Source organism: Chelonoidis abingdonii, chromosome 20 (genome assembly GCF_003597395.2).
Source record: "Chelonoidis abingdonii isolate Lonesome George chromosome 20, CheloAbing_2.0, whole genome shotgun sequence".
Lineage (NCBI taxonomy): Eukaryota > Metazoa > Chordata > Testudines > Testudinidae > Chelonoidis > Chelonoidis abingdonii.
This window is the reverse complement of record NC_133788.1, coordinates 24,821,358-24,841,761: the sequence shown is the minus strand read 5'-3', so window position 1 is coordinate 24,841,761 and position 20,404 is coordinate 24,821,358. Positions and strand designations below refer to the sequence as shown.

Genomic DNA, 20,404 nt, shown 5'->3' with positions numbered 1-20,404 from the left:
GTCACTCCCTCATTGGGTGAGGAAGATGAGGCTAGAACTGGGGAAGGGACTGACTCTGCTTTCCTGGCTGGCGCAGCCTCATCCAAAGCTAGTGGAGGCTCCTGAGTACCCTGAAGCAATCCCTTGTCTGAGCCAGGCAGGAGACAGTTGCTGACTGTCCTTCTGATGCCCCAGGCACTGAGCATTGTACCTGGGACTCTGCAATGGGGGGAATCCCCCTCGAGTTTCAGAACTGCCAGGTGTAGGCCACTGGCTCTGGAGCCATGTGCTTGTTGGCGGCCGCGGGGGAAAACCCGGTGGCATTGCAGAGTGTGCCTAGCCGCTGTGACTTCCTCATCCTTAGAGCCCAAGGAGGAAGGGTCTTTCCTCGGTAAGCAGGTCGATGCCATTGCTGCTCCCATTTCCCCACCATACCAGATAGTCCAGTGCTTCGCACTTGGGGAGCAGTATCGCAGCCCCATATTAGGGTGCCACATCTGGCGATGGTGCTCGGGGGAATCAGCAACAGTATTCTGGAGATAGATAGATGCCTCAAGCTTGGGACTGGTGCCAGGGCTCCAGTGACAGAGTGGGACCGTGAGGACCGGCACTGTGGCTTCAGGAACTGGTGCCGAGTTTCTGGGGACTGACAGTATGCCTCGGGAAGCTGACAATGATTATCTGGTGATCGTCGCCATGAGTCTGGGAACCAGTGCCGAGAGTCCAGAGATTGGTGCCAAGGACTTGGGTGGGTCTCTGAAGACAGGTAGCACAGCTCCAGAAACTGCTGGCGTGAGTGACGCTGAGTGTTGCAGTGCAGGGGAGCGATGCCATGACTATGGGGATTGTTGCAGTGCCCCTAGTGCTGGCTTTCCTCTAGAGAGGACACTCATCCCAAGGTGTTGGTGGCACGAGCACTCTCATCCTTATGTCCCACTCCTTCTTAGTGTATGGCTTGAATCCTTTTCAGATTCTACACCTGTTGTGCATGTTGGTCTCCCCCAGGCACTTCAAGCAGCCCTGGAGGGGATCGCTGACTGGTATGGGCTTCTTGCACTGCTCACACAGTTTGAAGTCCGGGGACATGGGGCACGCCCTGTCCCTAAGTTAAGTTCCTTCCAGCACTGTCACTGGCAGCAATTAGGAATTGAAAGGACGGGGAGGAGGACAAGGGCGACTGACAATGTGCACACAACACCAGAGGGTGCTGGAGCTGGCCGTATGGATTCCACTGGGGGGAAATTTCAAGCACCGGTGCATGTGGCGAGCATACACACCTGACATGGAATGGACCTGAGCCAGCACTCAAACTGTGCTCCTTATTGTAACTTATTTTACTTAGATGTATTTAGCTAATATTACAGGCTGCATGTTACCACAGTGACTCATCACTCTGTCAGTGACATAAAAGTAATGATGTCATAGCTACCATGATAGTCAGTACAGCTACGGTTGCATCATGCAGCACTGACAAGTAATGTGCTACTTCTGTGAGAAAGTAATTAGTAACATGCAGTTAGTTAAGGAGGTTTTGAAGTCAATTATTTGTTTAGATTAACTGTAACTCTTTTCACTTCCCAACAAGGCTTGAACACAGTACCCTGTTCAGAACAAAAAAGGAACTCACCTGCCTTGACTGACGTTGACATTATCGATTTTGTCAGCACTCATGGCAGTTTTGGTTAGTGTCTCAATGACATGATCACTTTGTAGTACAACATCTCCCTGAAAAAAAGCCATAAAAGATCTTCGTAATCACTAATTTTCAACATTTTATTTCAGTGTATAAGAGCCCAGAATTATCCCCAAGGGCCTGCAGGATAGTCTGTATTTGTATGAGCTTCACTTGCTGGAGAAGTCCAGGACATGTATATCATAATATAAATCTCCTGATACGGACTTAAACGCTTACTTCTGATGCTGTTAGTAATAAGGCCAAGACATAGAACCAATCCAAACGGCTGTGACATCCATCAGGGAACCCATAGGCACCAACTCCATGGCAGCCAAGCTCCCCCACCTCCTCCTCCCTCTTCCCCCCCCCCCCCAGCGCATCACATCCCCGCTCCTGTCCGCCCTCCCCCAACAGGTGTTTGGCAGTGCTTAGGACTTTCCGGAAGGGAGAGGGAGGAGTGAGGACATGATGTGTTCAGGGAAGGTGGCAGGAGTGGGGACTTGGGGATGGAGGATTGAATTTAGGCAGGGCAAGGGTGGGTGCAGGGGTGGGGCCAGGGGCAGGGGTCAAGCACCCATGGGGCAGAGGGGAAGTCGGCATCTATGAGGGAACCCATCTCCCTAGTACAGGACAATGACAAAAAACACAACCCAACCCAATTAGAAAGCAGTGCTAAATCAAAAGTAAGTTAGATCTAGATACCACTCTGCATTCTATCTATTTATATCTTCTCTCTAGCGCTTCTGAATACTCCCTCTCTCCTCCCCAAAACTCAGGACCTGCAGCTGTTTCATACAGTTTGGGATGTTCAACACTTATGGATAGTGAGACAGTGAATGACACAGATGAGGTTCTACCTTCTGTTTGTTATCCTCACAGCGCACATGAAGCACAAACAAACTGTCACTCAAGCTGCTGACTGAGATTCCTGCAAAACAGAAACGGTGTTTGACTCCAACATATTTTGATGCGTAGACAGTCTGAATACTAGCGGTCCTTGTGAAGCCTGAACTGAGTACAAAGGACTCCATCAATTTTCCAAGCATTTTAGAAATTTGTCATGTGTGTGACAAACAAGTTATATGGTGTCTCAATTGGAAGAGAACGAAACAGCCACTTATTGTTCTGTCTCCATCTCCCAATAATCACTCAGAAACTAAGGCTTGGCCCAAAATGTAAACTTACATTAAATATAAAAATATATTAATAGCGTTGCTAAGTTTGAGAATATAAAACAAAAGTCAGGAAATGCCGAAGTTATCCCTGCGAATGAGGACTTCACTGAGGACATATGCCCCAGAGAATGTTACAAGAGAACAGACCTGCCATCTTCTCCTTGAGATGGAGATGAGGGGAGACTGAACCTACAGTCTTCCCTCTGAACACACCCTAATGGGCCCACCCAGATAACTTGAAGTATGCAGAAATTCTATTGTATGTAGGTTTTTGTACTGTTTTCATCACCATAGTATCTGAGCACCTTCCAGTTGTGCATTAACATCTCATGTATGATTCGTTCTCTTCCAGGTATAGAACTGTGTGCAGTGTCGCATTTTGTTTTAAAAGGATTTGAGCGTGTTTGTTTTTTAATATATGATGGGCATTAGAAGTATTTCAGATTAAAATCTAAGATACAAACATTTTGCAGCCTGAGATTAGGACATTCAAATTAAAATAACCTAACTTTCACTGAAGCATGCTCAGCCCTGCAATGATAGGGTCCTGTGGGACCCAACCTCCTGAATTGGTGTTGCCCCTGAAAACTTTTTAAAAATGTTGACAACTATGTCTGCAGTAGAAGACTCTGTGAGGTCAGGATTAGAACAATGCAGTGGTGAATTCCTGAACTGGGTGAGAAGGGAGGAAAGGAGACTTGCAATAATGCTGCAGACTGCAGTGTCTGGGACTGTAGGGCGTTTTGGAACTAAGAGAGGGAAGGGGGGTGGGAGTAAGTAGGTCTGAAGAGATTTCACAGACAAGGTAAAGTCAAGTGGTGACCACAGTACATCAGCCAAGGGCTGACCTGGGTACAAATTATTTCTGAGTAATAGTCGTTAGCATTTTTCTAGTGTATCCTAACCAATAAAAACTTTAAATGCCTGAGGCCTGGAAAACTAAGCAATGTCCCAAAGAGCTGAGAGATTAACACTGCTCTGGCTGGCGTTTGGAGACTGTGACACTCCCATGTAGCAAGTGTACGTAGTTGATCAATTTTGGAATCATCCCAACAATCACACTTGTACAAAGAATATTTACAGTGCACACTAGTAGGGGCTCCATTTTGGCAAATCCCAGTTTTAGGATATTGAAGTTAAAAAGCTACTCTGTTAACACTGTCTTCTTATGTACAGACATCTGGAGTCTTCGCCCCCACTTATAATCATTAAGTGAGCAAAAATCATGTGTCCTGCAATTGCCTTACCTGTCAGATTGGCATAGTCAATTCGTTGTTTGATTTTGGCTTCTTCAACAATGAAGATGGCATTCTGAGTGAGAAGTAGCTGCCGCACTCTTGCCTTGTATCCTTTCCGGTCATACTTGACCACGGGAACTGCATACTGAAACAAGTGTTATGATTTCCAAAAGTAACTTCTTGCCCTCCAATGTAGAAAGCACTGACTAGTCAGTTTATGGAAGTCAGAGAGACAAGAGTGCTGGTGGTGGTGGTGGTGAGGTAATACCTTGTATTGGACCAACTTCTGTTGGTGAGAGACAGAAATGCTTTTGAGCTCATACAGAGGTCGTCGTCTTCAGGTCTGGAATTTGATATCTTTCATTGTTATATACAATCCCAGGCCTGAAGATGAGCTCTAAGCTCAAAAATTTGACTCACCAACAGAAGTTGGTCCAATAAAAGATATTACTTCACCCACCTTGCCTTTCTAATATCATGGGACCATCATGGCTATAACAACACTGCATACAGTTTATGGGGGTGGCAGACAAGCATTCTGGCTTCTATTTTTAGGCCTGCCTATTTGATTTAAGCTGGTCCTAACCCATACCTCAGTTTCTCCACCAACAAGAAGATAATACCATCCAGTTCACAGTGGTGTTGAAAGGCCAAATTTAACTCATGGCTATAATGCATTTTGGCCTACTCTAGCCCCTTTCACCTAGTGTATCATCTCCACCAGCAGGAAAACCCACTTTTCAATTCCAAAAACTACATAATCCAAATTTACACACACCTCAAAACTACAATTTTTGCAGTTGGAACATTACCAACTCAGCACAGAGTTATCATAGATACTCCCTAATTTAATGTAGAATTCTTAATACATCATGTCAGGAAATCCAGACACTTGGTAAAGACTTCACTTCCACTGAATGATTGCAGAAGCTTCACAGTAATCACAGGACACAAAGTCTCACCTTGATTGTTTCATTTCCTAAAACCTGAAGGACTTTAGGGTTTATCTCTTCAGTGCCTAAAAGAGAAACCAAAGAGAAGGTCAGGAGTAACACTATGGCAGGAAGAGAAATGAGTAGAAAAGAGAGAGAGGAAAAAGTACAAATATTCCCTGTTCAGGTTTCTGAGTGCTACTCACCAAGTCGAGTGTTGATGAAGAGTCTGGGAACACTCTGAGGATAATTGTCTTTTTTACCCTTAAACATCTCACTTGCAACCACTTTCTGATCTAACTGCAAGGAGGAGGAAAAAAAAAAAAAAAAGAAGTTTTCTGGATCTGTGTAACAGAGTAAAATTCTCTAAATACAGACCAATAGCTATCTCCAGAAGCTCCATAAAGGAGAGAGTCTTAGATTTTAATGCCAGAAGGGGCTGTTATGATTATATAGTATGACCTCCTGCATAATACAGGCCATAGAATTGCAACAAGTACTGCTTGTAGTAAGCCCATAACTTCTGGTGGTGATGCAGCATATCTTTTAAAAAGACATCCAAGCTTGATAGAAAGCCTTCAAGTGAAGGAGAATACCGTATCCCTAAGTAAATTGTTCCAACAGTTAATCTTAATATTAAAAATATGTGCCTTATATCTAGGGAGAAATTATTTGGCTTCAGTTTATAGCCATTGGATCTTTTATGCCTTTGTCTGTTAGATTACAAAAATCCTCTGGTATTGGCAATTTTTCCCCATGCAGGTACAGTACTTATAGATGCTGATCAGGTCACCTTTTAACCTGCTCTTTGTTAAGCTAAACAGTTTGAGCTTCATTCTCTCATTGTAAGGTACATTTTCCAGACTTGAAGTAATTTATGCTCTTTTTATGAAATCCTTCTATTTTGTCCTCATCCTTTTTTAAGCTTGGCCACCAGAACTGAGCAGAGTATTCCAGTAATGATCCAGTTAATGTTGTATACAGTGATAACAAGAACTCCCTACTTCCACTCAGAAGTCCCCTGCTTATATAGCTAAAGATAGCAAGTCTTCTCTTATCCAGCACACCACACTGTGAGCCCATGTTGCGCTGGTTATGCACCATGACACCTACGTGTCTTTCAGAGGCATTGCTTTCCTGGACAGTCCCCAGTCATATAAACATAGCCCACATTTTTAGTTCTTAGATGTATGACCTTGCAAAGTAACAGCTTTTGCCACATAAGGACAAATAGAACATTACAAACTATTATTTGTACAGCACCCAACGCGTACGTGTACACTGCAATAAAAGATATGCAGCATGGCCATGGCTAGCCTGGGTTAGCTGACTCGGGCACATGAGGCTCAGGCTGCAGAGCTAAAAATTGCATCATAGCCATTTGGGCTGGGGCTGGGGCCTGGGCTCTGAAACTCCTAGGGGGAAGGGTCTCTGAGCTCAGGCCCAAGCCTGACCGGTGACACTGCAACTTTTAGCCCTGCAGCCTGAAACTTGCAAGCCCAAATCAACTGACCCAGGCTCTGTGACTCAATAATACATATGTTTTGTTGCAGTGTGTGTATACCTGAAGTATACTAAATACTTCATAGATGAAAAAGATGAAAGTATCAGTCCTGAGGGATAGCCATTGCTAACTAGTTGGCAAAAAAACAGCATTCTGTTCAGCTTGCCAAGGCCCAAGTGGGAGATCTAGCACAGAACAAGGAACAAAAACAGCCACGCAGAGACTTTTAAATGATGTGGCAATAATTTAATGCAGGCAACAGCATTGTCAATAACCTAATTTTCCTGATGCCACATTTTTGCTGCAAATTATTTAGAGGGCTAACTGTTAAAAACATTGTAGATAAGTCATGTTGCCTAACTCTCATAGTTCAAAAGCACATCTATAAGTAGAGCCTTACCAAATTCACAGTCCATTTTGGTCAACTTCACGGTCATAAATTTAATGATTTCAGCTATTTAAACCTGAAATGTCACAGTGTTGTCATTGTAGGGGTCCTCACCCAGTAAGGAGATGGGGGATCACAAGGTTATTGGGGGCGGAGGGGGGTTGTGGTACTGCTACCCTGACTTCTACATTGCTGTTGGTGGGGGCACTGCCTTCAGAGCTGGGCAGCTGGAGAGCGGCAGCTGCTGGCATGGAGTCCAGCTCCAAAGGCAGAGCCTCTGCCACCAGCAGCGCAAAAGTAAGGATGGCATGGTATGGTATGGCAGAGGCACTGCCTTCAGGGCTGGCAACTGGCCAACAGCCACCACTCTCTGGCCACTCAGCTCTGAATGCAGTGCAAAAGTAAGGGTGGCAATTCCGCAACCCCCCCACTCCCCGAAATAACCTTGTGACACCCCACCCCCCACAACTCCCTTTTCGGTCAGGACCCCCAATTTGAGAAACACTGGTTTCCCCCGTGAAATCTGTATAGCATAGGGTAAAGGCAAATGACCAGATTTCACAGTCCGTGACGTGTTTTCCATGGCCGTGAATTTGGTAGGGTCCTATCTATAAGTCTCCAAGACAAAGATGCTTTTTTTAATAAAACAAGCTACTGAGAACAATATTTTGAAGATCTGTGCAAACTGGCACAGCCATATCTACACTAACCAGCCATTCCCTGCACAATTCATTAGTCAGACATTTTCAGAGATTTGTAGCCAGCAATTTTCGTTGCAGTCTCCTCCTCTAGGAATTTGCCTACCTGTAATGTTTTACTAGGTGTGCTTAGTGTTTTAAGGGCCTTTGTAAGGTATGTAACTAGAGCTATGTAAATATAAACCAACTGTATTTAAATTAAAATATAACATATTTAGGAGATATTTTAGCAACGTCCCACATGTTTAATATTATTTCTCATTATCTGCTTTCACAGAGCTATTGCATGCAGGAAATGGAATCTCATTGGTGGTTTATTATTCTCAATGACTCAATATATCAATGTGAATTTACATGGATCTTTTCATGCAATCTGGAGAGCTGTTGGACTGGAATATTGCTCATTCACACATCTGATTTGCATAGCTTTAGGAGTATTGTGGAAAGGGAAAATGACTAGCCTTACTATTCTGCATCTCTTGTAAGATTACCACTCCGGAGTTGTGTGTGTGTGTGTGTATGTAAGAGAGGGTGAGAATGTGTGTGTGACAAAAAATACGCTACCTATCTTACACATAGACACTTAGAAGAGCCATTCCTTTTCTTCTATCCCTACAGCTTCATCCATTTTCTCAAATCCATTCAAAATGATCCTATCATCTTCCCACCGAATTGTTTTGATTATATTATACCCCCCTCATCCTCTGGTCCCTTGTGCTTTCCTCCCCACGATGCTGGGGGACACTTGAGGATATTATGAATACTAATATCGTAAAATTGCAATGAGTTGTTCCAGATATGCCATGTAAGATATCTGCAAAAAATGTTATAATTTGCCAGATATGATAATCTCATTTGTATGTTTATATCACCTTTGTATTATAAGTTATAGATATGTCTGTCTGTCTGTATTCCAAACCTGTTCTATGCTTCTGGGTGACACTTCCAGACAGTTTGGCATCTGCAGCACTGCCATTAAGGACCATTAGCTATACAACTGACCCACTGAGAGAAGGCAAATACATGTTATGACTCAGACAGACATGCCTATGGACAGAATTCTAAGGTTTTGAAGCCATGTGCTGGGCAGCTTGTGTTTGAAACAGAGGAAGCACAGGCCGCATGGCAAAAGGCTATAAAAGGTAGCTGCATCTTCTCCATTTTGTCTTCAATCCTGCTTACCTCACCTCTGGAGGAACTTTGCTACAAACTGATGCTTTGAGCAAAGGACTGAATGACCCATCCAAGCTGTGGATGTGATCCAGGGGGACTTTCAAGCCAGACTCGCCTATACTGCTAGGAACTTGATATATGGACTTTGAAGTCATTATATGTATGTAACTGCTTTACCATTTAACATCTCTCTTCTTGTTCTTTCCCTTTTCTTTATAATAAACCTTTATTTTTGGACACTAAACTGGCTGGCAGTGTGGTATTTTGGGTAAGAGCCAAACCTATACTGACCTGGTTACGTGGCTGACTTTTTTGGGGTCAGAAGAATGTTTTTGTATATGTGAGCAGAGTTTAAAGTAACTTCTCACTGTACTGGATCTAGGTACTGATTGGGAGACAGAGAACTGGAATACAGGGGACTGTGTGATTTCTTTTTTGCTTCTTGATAACTAGTGTGGGAGATCAGAAGCATAGTTTCATAGAATCATAGAATATCAGGGTTGAAAGGGACCTCAGGAGGTCATCTAGTCCAACCCCCTGCGCAAAACAGGACATTCCAACTAAATCATCCCAGCCAGGGCTTTGTCAAGCCGGCCTTAAAAACCTTAAGAATGGAGATTCCCCACCTCCCTAGGGAACCCATTGCAGTGATTTACACCCTCCTAGTGAAAAAGTTTTTCCTAATATACCAACCTAAACTCCCCACTGCAACTTGAGACATTACTCTTGTTCTGTCATCAGTACCACTGAAATAGTCTAGATCCATCTCTTTGGAACCCTCTTTCAGTAGTAAAAGCAGCTATCAAATCCCTCATTCTCTCTTCTGCAGACTAACAATCCAGTTCCTCAGTTCTCCTCGTAAGTATCGTCTCCAGCCCTAATCATTTTTGTTGCCTCCACTGGACTTTCCAATTTTTCCACATCTCTTGTAGTGTGGGGCCCAAAACTGGACACAGTACTCCAGATGAGGCTCAATGGTCGAATAGAGGGGAATGATACAGTCTCAATCTGCTGGCAATGCCCTACATACAGCCCAAAATGCCATTAGCCTTCTTGGAAACAAGGCACACTGTTGACTCATATCGCTTCTTGCCCACTGTACCCTAGATCCTTTTCTGCAGAACGGTTCCTAGCCATTTGGTCCTAGTCTGTAACAGTGAATGGGATTCCTCCGTCCTAAGTGCAAGAGTCTGCAGTGTCCTTGTTGAACCTCATCAGGTTCTTTTGGCCAATCCTCTAATTTGTCTAGGTCCTCTGTATGCTATCCCTACCTCCAGCGTGCACCATCCTCCCAGTTTAGTGTCATCTGCAAACTTGCTGAAGTGCAGTCCACGCCATCCTCCAGATCATTAATGAAGATATTGAACAAATCGCCCCAGGACCGACCCTGGGAATCCGCTTGAAAACTGGCTCAATGAGACATGAGCGTTGACTCTACTCGTTGAGCCTGACGATTTAGCCAGCTTTCTATCCACCTTATAGTCATTCATCAGCCATACTACTTTAACTTGCTGGCAAATAATATGGGACATATCAAAAGCTTTGCTAAATTCAAGAACACCACATTCACTGATTTCCCCTCATCACACAGACCAGTTATCTCCTCATAGAAGCAATTGGGTTAGTCAGCATGACTTGCCCTTGGTAAATCCATGCTGAGTTCTTGATCACTCACTCTTCTAAGTGCTTCAGATGATTCTTGAGGACCTGCTCCATGATTTTTCCAGGACTGAGGTGAGCTGACTGCCTTAGTTCCCGGATCCTCCTCCTTCCTTTTTTTAAAAGATGGCACTACATTTGCCTTTTTTCCAGTCATGGACCTCCCGGATCGCATGAATGTTCAAAGATAACGGCTCTGCAATCACATCCACAACTCCTTTAGACCTCAGATGCAGTGATCGCGGCCAAACTTTGCTCATCCAGTTTCTAATAGTCCGAAACACTTATTTTGCACAGAGGGCTGGTCACCTTCTCCCCATACTGTGCTGCCCAGATCAGCAATCTGGGAGCTGACCTGTTGTGAAACAAGCAAAAAAGTATGATACATTACTTTCCACATCCTCTGTCCATAGTTCCTCCATCATTCAGTAAGGTCCACTTCCTACTTCTTCTTGTTGCTAACATACCTGAAGAAACCTTTAGTTCTCTTACATCCCTTGCTAGCTGCAACTCCAAATGTGATTTGCCTCTGATTTCACTCCTGCATGCCTGAACCAATATTTTATACTCCTCTCCTGTCATCTGTCCAATTTCCACTTCTGTAGCTTTTTTGCCTTTACGACCAGCAAGGATTTCACTGTTAAGCCAACTGGCACTTCATATTTACTATTCTTTCTACACATGGATTTTTTTCCTGCAACTCAATAAGATTCTTAAAATACAGCCACTTCTGGATCCTTTCCCCCTCATGTTATCTCCCAGGATCCTGCTCATCAGTTCCTGAGAGTCAAAGTCTGCTTCTCGAAGTCCAGGATCTGTATTTGCTGCCTCTTTCTTCTTCTGTCAGGATCCTGAACTGACATTTCTCTGTCACTGCCTCCCAGGTTCCCATCCACTTTTGCTTCCTACTAATTTCCTGTTTGTGAGCAGCAGGTCTAGAAAGCTCTGCCCCTAGTTGTTCCTCCAGCACTAGCACCGGAAACTGTCCCCTACAACTTTCCAAAAACTTCCTGATGTCTATGCACTGCTGCATTCTTTCACAGATATCAGGGGATTAAAGTCTCCATGAGACCAGGGCCTGCGATCTATAACTTCTGCTAGTTGTGCCGGAAGAAAGCCTCATCACCTCATCCCTCGGTCTGGTGGTCTATAGCAGACTCCACCACATCATCTTATTCCCATCTTAAACTTAATCCAGAGACTTCAGTTTTTCTGCAGTTCATACCAGAGCTCTGAGCAGTCATACTGCTTCTCTTACATACAGTGCAACTCCCCACTTTTCTCCGCTGCCTGCCTTCCTGAACAGTTTATATCCATCATGACAGTACTCCAGTCACGTGAGTTATCACAGTCTCTGTATTCATCACAATAGTTCTTGAACTGTGCAGATTCAATTCTCCCTGCTTGTTTCCCAGGCTTCTTGCATTTGTGTATAGGCACTTAAGATAACTCGTTGATTGTCTCGCTTTCTCAGTCTGAGACAGGAGTCTCCCCTCTTGCACTGTCCTGCTCGTGTTTCCTCCTGGTATACCATTTCCCCACTTACCCCAGGGCTTTGGCCTCCTTCCCCTGGTGAACCTAGTCTAAAGCCCTCCTCACTAGGTTAGCCAGCCTGCTTGTGAAGATGCTCTTCCCGCTCTTCGTTAAGTGGAGCCCGTCTCTCCCTAGCACTCCTCCTTCTTGGAACACCATCCCATGGTCGAAGAATCCAAAGCCTTCTCTCCAACACCACCTGCGTAGCCATTCGTTGACTTCCACAATTTGATGATTTCTACCCAGGCCTTTTCCCTGCACAGGGAGGATGGACAAGAACACCACTTGTGCCTCAAACTCCTTTATTCTTCTTCCCAGAGCCACGTAGTCTGCAGTGATCCACTCAAGGTCATTCCTGGCAGTATCACTGGTGCCCACATGGAGAAGCAGCAAGGGGTAGCGATCCAAGAGCCTGATGAGTCTCGGCAGTCTCTCCGTCATATCGTGAATCCTAGCTCCTCGCAAGCAGCAGACCTCTCCGTTCTCTCAATCGGGGCGGCAGATAGATGACTCAGTCCCCCTGAGGAGGGAGTCCCCAACCACCACCACCCTCCTCCTCCTCTTGGGAGTGGTGGTCACGGAACCCCATCCCTAGGACAGTGCATCTCATGCCTTCCAATTGGTGGAGTCTCCTTCTGCTCCCTTCCCTCAGATGTATCATCTAGTCCACTCTCTGCATTAGTACCTGTGGAGAGAACATAAAAACGGTTGCTCATCTGTATCTCCACTGCTGGTACATGGATGCTCCTCTTTCTTCTTCTGGAGGTGACATGCTGCCAAATTTCTTCACCATCCCTCAGTCCCCTCCGTGCAGCCTGCTCCGATTGACCGATTGGGGAGTTTAACTTCAGGTTACCCACCTGTCTTGGGAGTACCTGCTCTCCCTTTTGTAGCCTCCCCTGGCACCCTCGTTCAGAGCTGGTTTATCACTGGTCTTTAGCTTTAAGGTCCTCTACAGCCTAGCTCGCCTCAATTATCAATCCTTATGCATTATTGAGCCATTGACTCCCACCTCTCATTTGCTCATGATGCAAGCTTTTATCATCCTTTACCCCAATTTTCTTTTTTAAGTTCTTGAGATCTGCTCTTGAAGCCCGAATGAGGAAAAAATTGAGTCCATTTTCACTGACAGTGCCCTCAGTGCAGATGAAACAGATGGGATAGGGGATGAACTTCTCTTCCCAAAGTCTGCTTTGTCTGTTGGAGTCAGAATCTTCCTGGTAAGGGTTAGTTCCATCAGTAAGGGAAACTGCAGGTCTAGGAGGACTGAAATATCCTCTGGTGAGATGTGTCTCTCTACCCTTCTTGAAGGGCATGGAGTCTTGTCTCCCCATATTTCTGGAACTGGTGTGGGAAGGGTTTTAGTGATCAGTGATTCTTTATGGGACTGAGGTGGTACCGATCATGCACTGGGCTTCCACCAAATAGTCGTTAACCAATACCAACAGTTCCCGTGCTTCGGATCCCTGTGTTTACTTGTGGTTGGTACCAGAGCTGGTGCCATTGTTAATGCCGAGGCTGGTATCTAGGCAATCTTGGTTTTATGAGCTTTCTGGCCAGGGCCATGAGGCTCAGGAAATAAGTCTTTAAGACCTGGTCAGACAATATGGTGCTAGGATGTGTGCTCCTGGATGTCTGGCAGAGTCTCTCATTGCACACTCCATTATATGTTCCTTAAACCAGAGTTCCCACACTTGCCGAGTTTGATTGGATAAGGAGTGGCAAATACTGCACTGTGCAGAGATGTAGCATTCTCCTAGGCAATAAAGACATTGTTGGTACTTGCCATGGACCGAAGAGGAGTGAGGGCAGAAGAGACAGATTTAAAAAGCCTAGGCATAATCCAAATTCCACACTGAGGAGGCAGGGGAGGCTCCCTGGGGTGGGGAAGGTATTAACTATCTACATTAAGTAAACTAACACTAAAAACACATTTTTAACACTGTATTTACAGACTGAAACCAAGGATCAGTTCTGGACACAAGGGTTCTGACTCTGATCATGTGGTGGTAAGAAGGAACTGGAGAAGCAGCTGGATTGCATAACCCCTTGTTCCCTTAACGCAGAGCACGAAGAAAGCAATGGTGACGGTGTTGAGCAATGGATACTGCTGGAAAGAATCCTATCTCAGATTTGTAGAGCACATGTATATCCCACAGTGGAATACACACAGGGACCAGCACTTGAAAGGAAACTAATTATTTGTGTAGACAAGTCCAAAGTCAGAAAATGCAAATGCTAAGGTGCTAACACCAGTGGTAATTCAGTTATATTGCACATATTTAATATTTTCTATGCTCTATTTATTTGGGTTATATATGGCTGTTTCTACCCCAGGACTCTCTTCCCTAATTGATCTGAGTTACCATACGTCAAATTGCTCCTCAAAACAAACTTCTTCCAGTGAAAGACTATATCAAAATACACATGCATCAAGGCAACCTAAATTTTGAGTACTTCACTTTGCAACCATTTGCAACCATAATGTTCTTTTAATGTAGTTTTTGGGAATTGATTTCCTAATTGATTTTAAAAGCAAACTGAAAACCCCACCAGAAATTACAGCACATGGAACTGTAATAACCTCCAGCTTCATCAGCAGTAGGATTTGGGACCTTTAGATCCGTAGCACAAAACTATCACTTGAGCTGATGAACTAACTAGTAGCAGTAGTAGGCCGTTATCCTCTAGGTGGACTAGCCACTAAAAGATGATGAGACAGTTGTGAAACTGACTGTCAGTGGGCATTTGATGACAGCTTCTTCCTCCCAAGATGCCCTCTTTCCCTGCTGCTTCTAGCTACCCTCTTGGGACTCCTGCCCTCTCCTCCATCTGATCTTATCTGCCTCTGCCCCCCATTCAACCGCTTTCCAATGCCTTATCTCCTTTCCCCTCTATCAATCCCCCAGCCCCTACTTCACCTATAATAAATAATGTTAATTGAGAAAAACTGCTAGGCCCCAGATCTGCAAAACTACTTAGGAACCTAAAACCCATATTGGGCTTCAGAATACCAGGTTTAGGCACCTAAGTCCCAGTTTTAGCACCAGTGCAATCCACAGAACTACCACCAAAAACTGTGTAGGTGCCTAAACTCACTCAGCACCTAAGTTGTCAGAGTAAAGGTTCCCTAGGTACCTATGTTTCTGCCTCTGGGATGCTCACTGCTGCCTCCCTCTAAGTGTCCAGACACCTAAGCCCCAAAGTGATTCATAAACTGGGAGAAGATAAGCGTTTGGCTGCCTAAGTCACTTGTGAGGCCCGATCTGGTAGGTGTGCTCACAGGCTGTCTACCAGATCAGGTCCCATTCAAAATCTGGCTGCCAGGGAAGGAGGTGATGGCGGAGGAAGCTACAGCAGCACCTACCTTGTAACATCTAGCCCAGTGGTTAGTAAATAGTCATTGGGACAAAGAAAGGGAGAATACCTCTGTAGTCCAGTGGCTAGGCCACGCACTGGGGGTATGGGAGTGGGATACCCAGGATCCCGTTCTGCTGCTCCAATCACTTGTTCATCACTTATTAACAGTGAAACAGCTTCAACAGAAGAGGTTGAAGGAGCCTCACATCACAATATCCCATAGTTCGGAGGTCAGAGCACCCTCCTGAGAGCCTGGAGGCCCCTGTTCAAATCCTTTCTTCCCCTCTGGCAGGAAAGGGGAACTTGACTCTGGGTCTCCCATATCTCAAGCAAATCTGCTAGCCATTGGGCTAAAACTTAAAAAGTGGGCACCACCAATCCTCCCCACTTCCCCCTTTTGCGTGGGGCACAACAGCTGCCTAACTCATTCCCACAAGATACTTTAGGTGCCTAAGCCACCTGACTCCAGGCAGTTTGTGGATCACTGATCACTAAGCAGAAATACGTCCCTAAGTCTGCTGAGGACTCCTCGTCCCCACCCCCAGTTTGTATTGCCCATTGGCTAGTTTATGTGGCTCCCTACTTAGTGTGGTAGATCACATTCTAAGGTACCCATCTCTACCCATTCATTATATATGGAGCCTAGGTTTCTAACTTGGCTTTGTGGATCACAGTGCTATTCCTATGATTTTTCTGGGCATCTAAGTGCCTGTGCAGATCCCACCTTTTGTCCTTAGCAATACTTGAGAGATCTGGTAAGTAACGTAAATGTCCTGCACCTGCTGTTTCCATTCTGGGCTGATTCTCTTGCAGTAGCTCCACACCATGTTTTGCATATACAGTTGTCTCAAGAGCTGAGATACCTAAAGAAGTAAATGGTAAGTGAAGATGGCTTTCAGTTGAACAAAGGCAAAACAATTCTAACAGAATAGAAGGAGAGAACAGAGAAGAGATAAGAATGCAGAAAATGCAAGGCTGAATTTGGACAATTCATCTTCAACACTGTATGTTATTGCAGAAATATTTTTAAAATTAAAAACAAGTAATCTATTGCACTGTGCTGAGACAGTTTGTCCTGCATTGTACTCCAACCAGATTGTTTGGGCTTGGGGTTGGGAATTTTCCTCTTCACATCCTCCAGCCTATTCTGGAGGTACCTATGAGCCAAACAAGGCACACACAAGAATCTTAAGGGGCCAAGAAGATCCACTCCCAGGAGCAAATTTTTTGGAAAATGTCATGAAAATGGGGCTTTTAGGTAAGATTTTATGGGATTATATTGCAGCTCAGTGAACTTTCAGGTGGAGAAAGCATGTATCCAGGGCACTGTCACCTTTCTGGGTTAGAGGCCACTCTTCAAAACATAAAATAATATACTGGACAGGAAAACAAAGTTTAATTACTTTCTTTATGGGTAATCAAATACATTCCATTGCTTTTCAGCCCATTTTAACCATTCAGGCAAAAGCCATTTAACTCAGAACAAAATGAGTAAAATTGTCAAAAATGCCTACAGAAGTCCCTGAGGTGTTTTTGAAAATTTTATTCTGAGCTAAATGATATCTGTCCAACACTTGAAATACTAAGACACTTAGGCATTTCTGAAAATCATACCCAATGCGTTAAAAGTGCAGTTCTACTTTGAAAAGTTGCTTTTTAACAATGTCATAACTGGATTCCATTTTTAGTGTCACTTACTGACCTCACTAATAATTATACGTAAAATAAATTAAATAATCAACAGTCATTTCATTTTTGTAATTTCACAAAGATGCTCAGTATACACATTAACTTATGTTAAAGCTAAATATGAGTCAACAGTGTGATACTGTTGCAAAAAAAGCAAACGTGATTCTGAGATGCATTAACAGGTGTGTTGTAAACAAGACATGAGAAGTCATTCTTCCGCTCTACTCTGCGCTGGTTAGGCCTCAACTGGAGTATTGTGTCCAGTTCTGGGCACCGCATTTCAAGAAAGATGTGGAGAAATTGGAGAGGGTCCAGAGAAGAGCAACAAGAATGATTAAAGGTCTTGAGAACATGACCTATGAAGGAAGGCTGAAAGAATTGGGTTTATTTAGTTTGGAAAAGAGAAGACTGAGAGGGGACATGATAGCAGTTTTCAGGTATCTAAAAGGGTGTCATCAGGAGGAGGGAGAAAACTTGTTCACCTTAGCCTCTAATGATAGAACAAGAAGCAATGGGCTTAAACTGCAGCAAGGGAGATTTAGGTTGGACATTAGGAAAAAGTTCCTAACTGTCAGGGTAGTTAAACACTGGAATAAATTGCCTAGGGAGGTTGTGGAATCTCCATCTCTGGAGATATTTAAGAGTAGGTTAGATAAATGTCTATCAGGGATGGTCTAGACAGTATTTGGTCCTGCCATGAGGGCAGGGGACTGGACTTGATGACCTCTCAAGGTCCCTTCCAGTCCTAGAGTCTATGAGTCTATGTTTTGGTTGTTTTTGCTGCCAGTTCTACTACTTCAGTGTAGAATGAGAGTCACACATAGTTCTTTCTTTCTCACACATCACCGCTACTAATGAAGGTTCTACAGGTTTCACTGCTCTCTCAGTGACATGTGTGTGACCCAGGGCCTTCAGTAACTGAAACTACAGTGCAGGACTCTGTCTACGCAAAGTAGTCAACTCCTCCTCTTTTTCTTCTGCCTACCTCGCAGAGTGATGGAGGGGGAGTTGGCCATGATTTGTCCAAAACATTCTTTGGTAAATTGCGTTTGAGGTTCATCAAAAAGGAGTAGCGAACGTAATCTAGGAAGTATTCATTCTCTGAACAGCGAGGGTAGTTCCGGTAAATAAAACCTTTAATAAACCTGAATGGGCAGAAGAAGGTAGATCAGTAACCATTATGGATTGGTTTGATACAGATTATTCGACTAAAGAATCTAAGTCTCTTCCACTCTAATCATCTATGGTTCTACAACAAACCTGTTTAACACCAAGACTTCCTATGCCCCCATTACTGAAGGCAATTGACTATAAACAAGAAATTTAGCATCTGCAGGGAAAAAAACAAATTAATTGGAAACCGTCAGACAAACAGAAGACACACTTTGCAAAGGAATGGGAATTGGGCAGGGATCTGCGAAGAACTGAGAACATGTGCTCTGTAAACATCTCCCAGGGCATATAAGGTTGAGAGCGGATAGTACAGGGAAACTGTCCATAGGGATAGAGGATTCCACATATATAAAAAAATGCAGGGGTAATGTTTCAGTTCCCCTGTTGCACTGGAACCCAGTTTTAGAGGTTTGTATTAGAGATCTGTAATCTGTGCTGGCATATAGGAAAAGCAGTGCTTGTTTTCAGCCACCATACTCAAACTTCGCATCATAGTCTTAAGTGTATGAAAATAACTACAGATCCACCAACTTCTCTATTCCACTGAGGAACCAGAATTCTTGTGTTATTGAAAACAGGCAAATTCCCTCATTTCTTGAGCTTTGTTCAACAAATGTGTTTTTTTAAAAAAAGTCATAGAAACAACACTGAAAAGACAGTTTATCCCCACCTGTTCATTTTTAGAAACTAGGTTTTGAGAATCTCCATCTACATTACAATCTATGTGACAATTTTTTCTTTTTTTAAAACACACCGTCTAATTGTCTCCACTGCCCACTTTTTCTTGGCGGCTTTTCGGCGTCCCTGGGTTCCACGCCACCATGACTGGATAGTTATTGCTGAAGACAATAAAAACAAAAGGTATTACATTGGACAGAACTCCTTAATTCCATATAATCCAAAATATTCCCCTCTACTCTATGCTTTCTGGCTTTTTATTCTTGCATCTCAAACTCAGATCAACTTCTGTTCCCCTTTCCACCCATCCCCTTGCTAGAAACAGAATACAGGTTTCGAACTATACACGTAATTAGCCATAAGCTTATTCAGCTTCCCATGCCCTCACATACCTGAATGTTTCATGTGCAGGAATTTCTGTCGCCAATAGAAGCCTCTCCATGTGGCCTGGATTTTTGTGGCTGAAATTGGAAAAGAAAAGAGCTCTCTCTTAGAAATAGTGGTCAAGGTTGGGATTCTGACAGAGAATAGGTCAATTCAAAACACAAAGCACACTGATAGCTGTCTCCTAAACCAACTGGTTAAATGTGTATGACTTACCCAGACTCTGCTTCCGTATCTCCAAAGCATCTTCTGTTGCAAACAAAGTCTTGGGAAAACGAATAAAAATCTTTGTTCTGGAAATGGAAATGTACGATTATGTGTAAGAGGCCAAAGGAACCTACTTCCTGCCCTCACCATCCCCCTGGAGCTTCTGCTCTCTCCCCCACCCTCGAGACACAGGGTCCGTATTTAAACACAGACTCCCTATGACTCACAACCCCAAATTAGGGAAGAAAGAAATAACTGACCGGCCCATCTTATACTCTTCCTGTTTGTAGCCTAGATGTTTCACAAGCACAGCCACTCCATCATGGGGCCGTCCTTCCCACGTGGGCCAGGTTTCTGAACAGAGTGATTTGTATCTGGAAATAAACAATTGAGAGACTTTATAATGAGAAGTAAATTGGAGCACTTCTGCAGGGTACAAAGGGTGAGTCACAGTGCCTCTCCCTCAGACAGAGATTCATTTTGGTAACCAAGGCCTTCTAGTTAAACAGACTACATGTTTGCTGTATAGAAGCTTCCTGTTCTGAACACGTAAGTGCAGAGATGGTGAGGGAGAACAGATTTGAGACAATTACTGTAAATCCTACCTCTGCAGGAATATTTCATATTTCCGGCGATAAGCAAAACCAGCTCTACGCACTCTCAGGTTCTCCATCAGTCCTAAGTACTTCACTTGATGTCGGATTAGAACTTCATCAAACCGACCTAGAAATCACATTAATGGTGGAAAATCATCACATTACACTGTCTTTCAATCTAGAAAAGGGTCCTTTAGTCTGGAAAAGGAACTGTTCCGGTATCAGCTCTTCGTAATCACTCTGCCAACTAACCAACTAGATAATAACTAACTTTGCCATCAGGAACTCAGCCAAGGTATCAACTAAGTGAACATTCCATTTGCCATGCAAAGTCAGCCTTCCTCACTCATACAGTACTAAGAA

At 43.9% G+C, this 20,404-nt stretch overlaps 1 protein-coding gene across 4 annotated transcripts in view; it reads right to left on the bottom strand.

The window, feature by feature from the left end:
- Positions 1 to 20,404, bottom strand: part of MYO1C (myosin IC) — a 146,164-nt gene that overhangs the window by 6,354 nt on the left and 119,406 nt on the right. For all 4 annotated transcript variants that reach the window (XM_032788283.2, XM_032788285.2, XM_075074027.1 and 1 more), the window contains exons 19-30: positions 20,051 to 20,168; positions 19,706 to 19,819; positions 19,455 to 19,531; positions 19,247 to 19,315; positions 18,931 to 19,015; positions 17,989 to 18,148; positions 16,094 to 16,177; positions 5,206 to 5,299; positions 5,030 to 5,085; positions 4,077 to 4,212; positions 2,512 to 2,582; positions 1,607 to 1,704 (exon numbers count right to left, since the gene is read on the bottom strand). In XM_032788283.2, the coding sequence (XP_032644174.1) occupies positions 1,607 to 1,704; positions 2,512 to 2,582; positions 4,077 to 4,212; positions 5,030 to 5,085; positions 5,206 to 5,299; positions 16,094 to 16,177; positions 17,989 to 18,148; positions 18,931 to 19,015; positions 19,247 to 19,315; positions 19,455 to 19,531; positions 19,706 to 19,819; positions 20,051 to 20,168 (1,162 nt within the window). The remainder of the gene's footprint in view (positions 1 to 1,606; positions 1,705 to 2,511; positions 2,583 to 4,076; positions 4,213 to 5,029; positions 5,086 to 5,205; positions 5,300 to 16,093; positions 16,178 to 17,988; positions 18,149 to 18,930; positions 19,016 to 19,246; positions 19,316 to 19,454; positions 19,532 to 19,705; positions 19,820 to 20,050; positions 20,169 to 20,404) is intronic.